We start from the raw sequence: 11,980 nt of genomic DNA on the forward strand, positions 1-11,980 counted from the left end.
CAGTGAAAGTGTGAATGTATTTTATTCAACTCAGTTTGGAAGGTTTCATTCTTGTTTGCTACTCATATTCATCGAATTCTACCTCCCAACAACCCAAAGGTTGAAGCACTTGTTCATGCACTCATATCGGTACAATTTTCACCTCTGTAATGTTAGTCATTCTTATGAAACAGTGCTCAATATCTCACCTCAAAGACTGAAAAACAGGAATGATTTTGTCTTAACTGAATTTATCAACCAGATGTAGCAGCGTATCCTTCAAGTGTTAATGTCCTAGAAGATGTGACTGATGACATCCGTACTCCGGACAAACTCGTCGACGGCATCAATGATACGTCAGACGGTAGTCACATGTGGCTGGCACCCATACTCCCTCATGTGGTAAGAAAGGGGTAATCAGTCTCTACACCTGCCTGTTTGGAGTTTGCTGAAAATGCTTCACCCATACCGTCATTTATTGGATACCAGAATTGATCCTTGGCTTAAGGTTGACACTTCATGAGCAAGTCTAGGCTTCACAGCTGGAAGGGCGTTGGTCAGTGGACTCATGACCGACAACATCATGTTTGGATATACATCTTAGCTTGAGGCACGGACTAGAAATCCCAATTTGAAACTTTGGGCTTGATTGCCCAACATATTTTTCTTCTCGGTCTTCTTCTGAGACTCTGGCTGCATCCGAATCTCTTGTCTAGAGCTAGGTCTAGGTCTTCACTACATTGGAAATGTGCGGAGACGCACAGACAATAGACCTAGCCGTAGTTCTGGAAGCCCGTTTTGGACACGGCCTCTGAAGGTTTGACCCAGCATTTTACCTCCGCTTTTTAATTGAATTCTACCTGAAGCAGTTGAGAAGTTAACCGTGGTAATTAACAGTTGCAGTGTAGTTGGTTTATATTATGTGTGATGCAATGCCAGCCTGTCTTCATGAGGGGTTCATGTATACTGTCTGATACCTGTGTCTGCTATCCGTGCAGTTCATAACAAATACATTAAATGCTATAGGGCTTCTTTACGCGTATCTGCAGTGTATTGGTTAGTTTTTTTGCCGCGGAACCTAAAACAGTGCACTTAAAAAACTCTGCATACACAGTTTTTTTACCCCAAATCTCAGATAACAGATCATTCTTTCAGAGTTTTATAATTGGCTCCTTGACAAGTGTTTACTGTTTTTGTAAACATGCTTTAGATCAACAGAGTGTATGTCATCTTTGACCAACCCGTGGCTGTCTCCATGATTAAAGTCTGGAACTACAGTAAAACACCTCCGAGGGGTGTCAAGGAGTTTGGGGTAAGTTCTGGAAAAAAAATGGAGCTCAGAAGAATAGTTGAAACTTGTGTGTTTATCTGAATATAAAAGGGCATTTTTTTCGACCAGCTTTGCAAGTTTGCTGCCCTGGAGAATATTGGGAGTCCCAACCATTGATATATTATTCTCCTTTTGATAAATTGGAACAGACGAAGAAGATTCAAACTTTGGGTAAATGAGAATGACAGGATTGTTTGAAATAACAAGCTTGAGTCACTGTGCATGTTAATCCAATTTTAAACAAAAACGAGACCTCCTTTTGAGAATTGTTGCTGTCTTGTCATTTTGTTTTTTAAACAGCTTCTGGTCGACGACCTTCTGGTCTACAATGGCATCCTGGGTCAGGTCACGGCAGGAGCTCGGGGCATCCTGCCGACCCTTGACCTCCCCACACCTTACCACACCATCCTCTTCACAGAGAATGAGCAACTCCGGCACAAGGAGCGGCACACCATCATCCGGTAAGATGCGCCTCCTCGTCTTCGTCCTTCTCCTCTTCCTGTTACATCATGTCATCTGGTGCAGTTTTTTGCTGCTCGATTGATTTGGCCAAAATATTAATTATGATAGAATTTCATTATCTTGAATGATGAGGAGTGCTGGAAAGTTGGGGGCATACTCCAACAGGACACTTCCTGCAAGGCTTGCACTTGTTCAGAATTTGTGGTATTGCCTGACCAATAGTGGAATGGAAAAAACTCTAACTATCAGGGCGTGTTTGCATTAATACGGAATGCCTTCTCCGCATCCCTATTTATTCTTCTATTTGTGGAGATTTTTGTATGTAGGTCATGCATTTCTATAAGTTGTTGCAGGCTTGGGAACTGCTATGTTTCTTTTCCAAGCAATAAATGTTCTGTTTTTGTCAAATATGTTTCAGTTTAAATTTCCATGTGCTCTGTTCCTGTGCGACATGCGCATGAAATGCCAGCTGACGAAGAAAAAAATGACCAACAAATGTGGACTATGTAACCTTTTCTCCAGCGGTGCATTTCCAATATCGCTTTCCTTGCATGTAATATCACATTAATTTGATTGATTTTTCTTTCTCTCCTTTCATCTCTCACTTTTTTTTCTCCGATATTTTTTCCTTAATTTAATGCACTCTTGCCGTCCATATTTCCCTGTTGGCCGTGCTCACCCTTTACACATGACCCCTCGTTGTCTAACTCTTCCATGTTCTTCCATCATTCTCTCTCCACGCTCGTTTTGTCCATCCCTTCGGATACGTCATCTTCCCCCCTTCCCGTACCATCCCCCCTCCCGCCCATACAGTAACAGTCCCCATGACCAGGACGTTAAGATGACCAATGATTACACAGTGATGGCCAGCCATAGCCATTCCAAGAAGCAAACCAACCGGCCGGCAGACCCAGGTAGGGATGCTCAGTGCAGCCAGGTTCAATCCCCTTCCCTTATGTGGTAGGTTCGAATCCCACCGTAGGCATCACACATATCAACTGAGGACTCTACTAACTAGGGGAAAAGTTTTGAATTGGTATTTTCCCACTTAACCTTTGGATCAGGCTCAAGTTCTGTGTATATATAAGGTTTTTGGTCCCACCTGGCTGCTAAGGGGTTTCTCTGAGGTAATGCTGCTTTTTTTACCTTCTCTTGTGTACTTGATTCGAATTCTCCCTAGTCATAAAGTAACTGGGATTTGGAGTCCTCTTGTTAAGGATTGGGAGATTTACATTAAGGATGTAGTGCTTGTCTTTTTTCATGTCTTTTCTTGGTTTGAATCTTACTCAAGCTCACATGCTAAACTGGTTGTGTCTCATTTGATAATGGCTGAAATCTTACCCAGGTCCTTGTATGTATAAATGGATAAAATGGAAAGTATAAATGGAAAGCTGAGAAAAAGCACCGTGGTGCTTCCTCATTTCTGTGACGTTTTGAGTTTGGAATAACATTTTACACAAGAATAAGTTACAAGGTCAGCACAGCACAATAAGGCCTATCTTGAAGTCCTTTAATCAAATAAAGATGACATCGCTTGTTAACATGTCAGTTTTGAAAGTCATTTGACCTCTTCTTGATCACTGTACCATTTGGCATATTGAAATCCAACGGCCTACGTTGTTTGAATTCCTGTCCAATTTTAGCCAATTCTACGACCCCACAGTTAAATTTGTAATGAACAGTTGGCCTTGTTGGTTGAATCAAGAGCAACAGAGCTGTTGAGGACTACATTGTACATCCCACAAATTGCCAAAACATCCCATGATGATATCGCTGCTTGATGCCATGGCAACCAAACAACTGTTGGTTCCTTGCAGAAATTCCGAGCAGGAGTCCAGTCAAATCTTGCTGGTGAATTCCAAACCATAAAAGACAAGTTGCTGTGTCTCTTTCTTGCAGCTTTGCGGCCCAAAACCAGCGTGCACGGCCACGGTGGGACGTCAACAAGAAGAAGGTAGCAGAGGTGGAAGGCTGAGGTTAACATGGGGCTGAGGAGGGGTGATTTCACCTCAGAAATGAGACAGGGTTTAGTTCAAATACTGCTCCAGAAACCTGGTACTGGCCTTGATAGCAAAGCTTGCTCCTTGCACACCGTGGTATCTGATGGTTATTTCTGAGTCTGTGTACTTGTTACTGCCTAGAAATCTTTGTACAGTGCTTACTATCCAATGTATTCAGCAGCTGACCCGTGCAAATTTGATATTTGTCATAAATTTAGTCACATAATCCCCATCAGGAGAGTGCCGTTGAATATTTGAACGGTAATTCAAGTGAGATGGGAAATGTGTCATGCCTGGTATTTGATGAATCAGAGACATTATTATGTAACTCTTCAGTAAATTATTTGAGGCTGATAACGTCACAGGAAATCATCCGTAAACAATGTAAACACTTTTTCGCTCTCCAAACAGCGATTCTCCGATTTTGTATTCATATTCCTGCTGAGTATTGTATATTGTTCTTGTATATAATTGTAGATATATACTGTGCACATAGTTATAAATTGAATGAATTGAAATCAAAACTCAGTACTTATATTAAATTATACCCTTGTGGATGTTATGTTTAGAAGTTTTTGGGGTGGAGAGATATTTGTGTATCATTTTTTAAATTGGACAGATGGAGTAGAGAGAGTAGTCAGAAGGGGGAGGGGTTCAGAAACCAGACTTACTTGTACGAGTACTATTCGCCTGATTTGTACTGTGTGTTTGAGTGTGTACTACCAGAAATGACTTTCAAGAATTTTCAATGAGTTGTTGACAAGTTGCTTCTTTTCATTGGATTACATCCTGTGAATTTTCGTGATTCAAACGTTTTTTACTGGATGTTGCCAGAGCAGAAATTGAATAGGCTTCATAGAATACAAAAGTTGGAGGAGCCAGAACTGTGCAGTGCCGTGTCTACATTCCTGATGCATGTCAGGGACACGGCAAGTTTGATAACAACACATTTTGTGCCTTTACAGTTTCCAATTACACTGAGAGGAATTTTTTTTCTGTCAAGGTCCACTTTCACAGAGCGCTCACCCAAATTTGCTGAGAAAAAAAAAGAAATTGCTGATGTGAAACAGTTGGTAAGCCAAAATGTCATGTATTTTGCCTGTGACTGATTTTGAGAAGAATTTTGAGAAGACTAGAAATTTGCCAATCAGTGTTTGCAAGCAGCTTCCTGGAAGTAGCATCCAGCCAAAGGTCTGATTTCAGGAAGCTGCTTGGTAGGAGCTAAACATTGCCACTCAAGTATTACTGCACAGTACGAGGCAAAAAAATTGGTCTAGAACTGGTTATGCGCAGTCAATAATGACGAAAGTTCCACAGGAAACCTGTTCTTTGATAAGCTCAGTTTCTGGTAGAATGTGTGTATTCAGTAGCTGAACAGACTGGCCAACTGTCACTACTTACACATCCCTACTGCCAAAGAGTGAGCCTGCCCTCTCAGAAAGCTTGAATATTTTGAAATACTACATTTGGGTGAAATCATTGAAATGTTTGTGCGGCAGTGAATATAATTGAATTAAATTGGGTATGTTTATGTTAATAGTTGAAATGTAAAAAGAAATAGCTTAGCCAAAATGTATTGGGGTAATTCCAGAAATTAGGGGTTATTTTTTTTTTGTATCCCTGTCGTATCTGATGTACGATTTTGTAAGTTCAAAACAATTTCCAAGAGTGATGAATTAATGCAAATTGCCTGCCAGACAAATAGTAATAGTTTACAAATAACAAAGGTCAGATGTAACCGGGACACAAAAATCTCACACTTATGGACCCCTCATTTCTGGAATTACCCATTGAACAAACTATTGAGAGAAAACCAAATTGTTAACAAATTTGATGGTATTAATTAGTAGTTAAGCACCCTGAGGGTCATTTAAATAACTATTCTATTGTAATATCTTTAAGAACAAAGAGAAGATAGTGCCTTTGTCATGTGTTGTGTTCTGGCTTTTATGCAGTACTATTTATGTTGATTTGTTAATTTGCTGAGACAAATTACTAGTTTTGCTGTGCCATGAAGACGTTGTTCACTTATTCATTTGGTGATTACTTAAGAGAGATCAAATGACAGGAGCTTGTCAAAGAGTCTTGGGCAATTGTGGCTCCTGCATTTACATATGAAGCAAGATATGAGACGGAGAGAACCCCTCCCCGCTTTGTGTTGGTCATTTTTTCACTGGAATCTGAGGAATTCTTTTCAGACATGGGGGGGTGTTAGGTAACAATAGTCTAGTGTTTGTATAGCGATTGGACATGTTGGGGGGTACCCCTCGGTCTCATTTCTGGCTGGATATATGCATTTGACTTCTGAAATGCACTCACTGTGAAGATGGACTATTCCTATCTAAACAATGCTATTCACGTACTGAATTTATGTGCTATTGTTTCAATGAAGTGGAGTCCTTGTTGGAAATCAAATTTGTGTTTTGGTTCCCATCTCAAACTTATATGTGAATAAATTAAAAATATATCCAAAAAATATCAAAAATGAATGATCCATCAGCCTGCAGTCCTTCACACAGAAAGATAACCGCAAAACTGACACTACAACACATTAACAAGATTTAAGATAAAACAACTCAGACGTTTTCATAACTGGGAATAATTTTAATTCTAACAACTCAAACAGAATTATTACATGTATTTGTGAAAGTACAGACACAACTTCATAAGGATGGATTGCATTTGAGACGAAAATATAAAGAGTCCAGAATGACCATGAATTCCAGTTAGTTTTAAATCATTCCAACAATATTACTCTTTGATATGTTAGAGGAATGAAGCGACAGTGACTTGGGTTTTGTACAATGATATCAAAACCATCTTTAAGCACACTGCAGGATAAAAGGGTTTGAGGAAAAAGTAGTTTATATGTCCTTTGGTTCAAAGCTCTCTGCCTACGCACACGTCTCTGTCGAGGTTCGAAAAAACTTCAATGACATGCAATTGGGTTCCTTTTCTGAACATGCTTGAAGGGGCTAATGTGATTTGGTGAGCAATAGATGCATAGTACATGAAAAACATACCATGCAGTACGTCTGTTGTGACTGACTGATTAAAATGAGTTAATTTTTTCCCAAGAATTGTCTTTTATATTTATATCTGCATTACATTCACACTTCTAGTATCATAAAAACTGTTCCAATAACTAAATGATCAAATCCATTTTCAAATGCCAACACAGGTGCAAAGGTAACCGCAATGTTCCACGTGTGGAATTGCCAAACTTTGGAATTGATGACGACAGTCAAGAGCAGACTTTGCTGAGCTCGGCAGGCAAACTGGCTCCCCTTTTTGTATTAACTGTAAAGACTGTTCTGCCTCTGTGTAAAAATCACTCAATCCCTCGGCAAGGCTTCTGACAATTTCATGGAGTTGCAGAGCACAACTTGCTGGGCAAAACAAAGTAACAAGCCAAATTGATCGTACTGCTTGTGTCGGATTTCAAACCAATTTCTGCTCAACAGAGAAATTCCCTTAGCAATATTTTTCTGCTATCCAGCTCCATAAAATTTGGCCCCGTGCAGATCTAAAACATCTGTCTTTTCTTAAAATAAGATAACGTTTCCTAATGTGATGGCATCTCAGCGCTGTTACCCCCTAAGCACTCAAAGACAGGCCCCGTCATCAAATCTTGGAGGGCCAAGTCCCGTTCTCTCGTTGATCGTCCCAATTCTCAACCTAAAGGTAGACAAAAACAAATGGTTAATAAAAGACACTGAACAAAAATTAACATTTGATTCATTTCAAGGTAAAAAAAATGTTATCAGACCCCAATATAATGCTGGCCACAAATTTCAAAACTGAGTGATACGCTATGACTTGTCTATTACATCTACTGGGGTCAACCCCCCCACACACACACATCCACACACAAATTTGGCCCAAATGTAAAGCAAAAATATCAAGGTTTTTGATTAGCACAATTGAGCTGTTTCCCCGAAAATCTCCCCAGTGCCTTAAAGACATTATGGCAAATCAAACAACCTGATCTTAAGACAAACTGCACGAAAATAATCAAAGCCAAGTGACTTGACTTCAGGGAAACATCGTCTCATTTGCCAAGCCAGATGGCAACCACTCTAGCGCGACGTCACACAAGAAATCAATCAGGCTTCAATGTTATTTTCAAGTAACAAATACTGTTATTACATAGGGAACATCAACCCGGCTGGCAAGTACCGGGGCTACTTTAGTGAGCACAGCAAAATCATGGCACTGTCTGCTCCACACGGGAATATAAGATGGTATTGTCACAGAAGAAGGCCATCCCTCTGGTGGGGGTAACTCCACAGCGAATGCACAGCTCCATGCACCTTGGCATGGGACATTCTGAACATGCCAGCAAATGTCTTGGAAATGTAAGGCGTTCACACCTTTACCCTGCGCCTATTTGAAATCTTCCCACCAGCCTCTAGGTTCTTTGCCAGTCTGAGGGGCACTTTGGGACAGAACCAGGCAACAATCTAATCCAGGACTACGCATAACTCACCCAGGCGAATGGACACATGGACTTGTACACCTTCTTGAACCATTCACATGGTTCATAGTCTTCTCCCTTGAGCTTCAAGCATCGGTGATAGTCGTAGTAGTTCTGCCAACAGTTCTTGGTCTGGTTGGTGTTTGGGAAGCGGGCATCAAAGGGAGCCGTCGTGTAGTTCTCTAAAGCTGTTTTGACGTGATCGTCACCCATGGTGCTGACTGGATTTCTGTAAAGTCAATATGCACATTAACACAACAACCTCCTCTTGCCTCATTTTGGGTTATGCTACTACAGTACTTTAAACAAAAATTACCCTCTGAAAGGGCAGCTTCCTTAACCCTAACCCCCCAAGGGTTGCTGGCCCTAACCTTCCCCATTCACACAAAGTTAAACACCCATATGGGACTTTGTTTTTCTGAGGTATGCCAAACCCAATGCAAAAGCCAGCTGTTATGGGCCTGCCAGACCTATTCCCACAGAATTAAACACTTTACTACTGTTTAATTCTGTGTGGTTGGGGAAGGGTAGGGTTAAATTCAAGTTTCCAAACTACATTTGCCAGGCAGTTTCATAGCTGTATGGATGAAACTATTGCCAGTTCAAGACTTAGACTGATATTGGTGACACTTTGCCAGTAAACCATTATCCACAAAGAAGCCATTTTTGATCATTTGCCCTGAATCTATCCTATTCAATGTAATCTGTTAATGAGGGTGGAGCCAGAGCTTTTTCTCACCGTTCTTGTCTCTTATCATGAGACCGTCTGCACACATCGGCTTCTGTGGCCATTACGTTTATACGATACTTCCCCCCTTCCAAAATGGTCAAGCTGATATGGGACTAATGTGGTTCCCTGACCACAGATTTCCCTGACATTTCTCAACGGAATCTTGACGAGAATAGTTGGTATCACTGGGTCTGGTATCCAAACTACTATCGAACATTCATTATGCTATGCCTGTTTTTGTGATGTGTGGTATCGCGCAACTAAACGACCACAGACCCTGCTGGGTGCAGATCATCTTGTGATGAGAGACATGGATAGTAAGAAAAGGCTCAAGAGTTTGGCTAATGACGTTGGATACACACTCCAAAAACAATCATTCAAGAAGAGTTTAATATATATGTTGTCCACACTGTTTTGGATTTTCGGAGAAGATTTGATTTGAAGAAAATAGAGGTTCAACAGCAAATGGAAGGTTATCGATGTTATTATTGCTGGCTGCTTTCAAAATGTCAGGAATCAGTAAGGCCTACCGAATAGGCTTAGTACAGTACAGGTCAGAATTTTAGCCAACACGCAAACACCCTTAGCGTGTCAGCATGTATCGAGTCAAAAAGACACAAAAGGAGTTAACTGCAAACATGAAACACGCTGACCCCTGCATAACAGAGAACGCCAACACCACAATCCGATCTGCTGAGTATAAACATACACACTCTACACGCAAACCCCAGAACAGCCAGGCCTTTGTCAACCAGATCAGCCATTTTCCTAGTTTCCCACAACGAAAAGTATTCAGTTTGACTGCTATTTATTTGAAGTTATCTTCACATTCCATGGAAATGTTGTCAGTAATTTACTCGTATGTAGCAGACATCACAAAATCATTTTTGAAGACAAAGTGCAAAGTGCCATGCAGGCAACACTTTTGGTTTATGTCTGAATTGCTCCAAAAACTTCTGAATCAGGAACAGAAAATGTTTGAGTGTGAAATCAATTTTTCAACCGAGACGATTATAACTAGCAGTTTTTATGACAAAACATTTCCTAAATTAGAGAAAACTATTTTGTAAGAAATCCACAAAATATAAACAGGGTTTGACCTTGCCGGTCCGCTAGCCAAATTTTAGTCAAATCGGCCTCCACGGTGACAATCCTAGCATACACACTCGAGCTCAGTGTGTTCAAAATCACATGAATATAAATTTGATGTCAGGTGGGGATTTTTTCCATCAGTTTTCGACCTTTGAGCGGGAAAACCTACCCAAAAAATTGCTCTGATTGTGACAATACTAGGACCAAACTGAACGGCAAAGATCGTACCAAAATAAAAGGAAGTCGGGCCTGCCATAGCGCTAGCAACATGCATGCATCGGCTGGCAACTCTGTCTGTACAACATACCTACAGCAAGCAGGGGCCTACATTTTGCACCATGAAACAGTCCTTGGTAGCGCCCGCAAAGGTCACGATCAACAAGTCTTGTTCTCAGACCACGTAGGCCTATGGGCCACTCATGCGTGTTTCTGGGAGGACCATGTTTCGCCCATAGATTATTGTGGATTCAAAATCTGGATCCGTGCATTTGAAAGGAACAGGCGGCACAAAGTTTAACTGCTGTGCGTGTGTCAAGCAAAAACGGTCGGATTTTGACAGATTTTGAAGTCAGAAATATCATTGAAGCCCCAACCACGTTGGCATTTACGGAAGCCAGTAGCCTGAGTAGGTGGTGATAGTAGTATTTTTGGTGAGTCTTTGGAATTTTGAGAACTGTTTTTCCCTTACTAGGTCTATATGTACAGGCATGGAGCGTTAGTGTGACGATCCTGTCCATAATCAAACAAGAGGAATACTAACGATCCACTCAGTCAGTCAGTAGAGCTATTTTAGCATTTTAAGGCCTAGGTTTGTGCAGGGGCATCACGTTTTGCCCGTTTATCATATTTGTGTTTATGATTATGGAACCCTTTCCATAATTGTGTATTTTACAATGCCGTGACTAGCTTGGAAGTTGACTTTATGACGTTAATGCTACCGTCATTATAGAAACTACGACATTCGTATGAAACTTATTGGAGGACCTTAACGAAGTGCAAATTACAGTGCAAAATGAGCAACACTGCAAGCATAAGTGTACCGCTAGCTAGTCCAGGTGGACTCCCTGACCCTACTACTACTACTACGTCAGTCGTAATGAAATAAAGACAACGTCCAACCATGGAGGTAGATTCTACCTCCATGGTCCAACCTGGACTAACCGTTGGCTAGGACTAGGCCTTGTACTAGTCCTAGGACTCGGCCTACATGAAGTAGGGCTAGGAGCCGGGAAATTTCATTTTTAATAAAGTATTTCAATTAAATAAATACGAATTTGTTCCATTTACGATGACAACCGATCTTCACTTTGGTCAATCATAATGTTCAAATTAATTCCTTGATATCTATACTTACAATATCTACTTTTAGACGCAGATTTCAAGAAGAAATTTCTAACGATGTTTTTTCGCCAGTAACATGAGTAAGTTTCAACGCTATTGAGACGACTGAGAACCGCCGCATGTGGTCGTCGTACTAAGTGACTAAATGCGCTCCCCGGCTCCAGACTATCCAAAATGACGTACGTACGTACGTAAGAGGCTGTCTATAAATGACTTGGCTACGACCGACAAAACACGTAAGCGTATGGGGAATTCATGCAGCCGCTACCCAACGGCTTCCTTAGCTTTGGGGACACAGTCGAACCGGTTCAGAGTATGGTAGAGGGCGCTATTCAGAGGTCAACTATACTCACCGACACCACTACAGTAGGGGCAAGTTCGAGCGACAACTATAGTCGACTAACAGCGCTCGAACTACAGTATGGTCAGACATGTCTAGTCGACCATTTGGGACCAGGCTCAGGGGTGTGGTCACACCGCTGGTTACCAATAACATATTTCATGTATCATTACAGAGGGAACCATTCGCATGAAAATAATTGTGCGAGGCTTCAGTGACCTTGTACGCT

General features: G+C 41.1%; 2 protein-coding genes across 4 annotated transcripts in view; one reads left to right on the forward strand and one right to left on the reverse strand.

The window, feature by feature from the left end:
* The window catches only part of LOC110980299 (katanin-interacting protein-like), a 31,973-nt gene extending 25,787 nt beyond the window's left edge, over positions 1 to 6,186 (forward strand). For 2 of the 3 annotated variants that reach the window (XM_022236866.2, XM_022236867.2), the window contains 5 exons: positions 242 to 381; positions 1,190 to 1,291; positions 1,610 to 1,770; positions 2,585 to 2,685; positions 3,671 to 6,186. In XM_022236866.2, the coding sequence (XP_022092558.2) occupies positions 242 to 381; positions 1,190 to 1,291; positions 1,610 to 1,770; positions 2,585 to 2,685; positions 3,671 to 3,729 (563 nt within the window). In that variant the 3' untranslated portion in view covers positions 3,730 to 6,186. The remainder of the gene's footprint in view (positions 1 to 241; positions 382 to 1,189; positions 1,292 to 1,609; positions 1,771 to 2,584; positions 2,686 to 3,670) is intronic. The other variant, XM_022236868.2, reaches the window with a different exon arrangement.
* A 168-nt stretch (positions 6,187 to 6,354) lies between these two features.
* LOC110980300 (cytochrome c oxidase subunit 6B1-like) lies at positions 6,355 to 11,582 on the reverse strand. Its single transcript, XM_022236869.2, has 3 exons — positions 11,425 to 11,582; positions 8,261 to 8,477; positions 6,355 to 7,449 (listed from the first exon to the last, which is right to left on the reverse strand). The coding sequence occupies exons 2-3, from the start codon at positions 8,459 to 8,461 to the stop codon at positions 7,396 to 7,398; spliced, it is 255 nt and encodes an 84-aa protein (XP_022092561.1). The 5' UTR covers positions 8,462 to 8,477; positions 11,425 to 11,582; the 3' UTR covers positions 6,355 to 7,395.
* Positions 11,583 to 11,980: the final 398 nt, after the last annotated feature.

The sequence above is a fragment of the Acanthaster planci genome, linkage group LG07, assembly GCF_054643075.1.
Source record: "Acanthaster planci isolate LZ-2023a linkage group LG07, COTS_SCS, whole genome shotgun sequence".
Lineage (NCBI taxonomy): Eukaryota > Metazoa > Echinodermata > Asteroidea > Valvatida > Acanthasteridae > Acanthaster > Acanthaster planci.

Bases quoted from the DNA above. Each gene is read 5' to 3' on its own strand.
- LOC110980300 (XM_022236869.2), bottom strand. From the start codon at position 8,461: ATGGGTGACGATCACGTCAAAACAGCTTTAGAGAACTACACGACGGCT. The intron at 7,450-8,260 runs GTGAGTTATGCG...GTCTACCTTTAG, and splicing joins CCATGTGTCCATTCGCCTGG to GTTGAGAATTGGGACGATCA.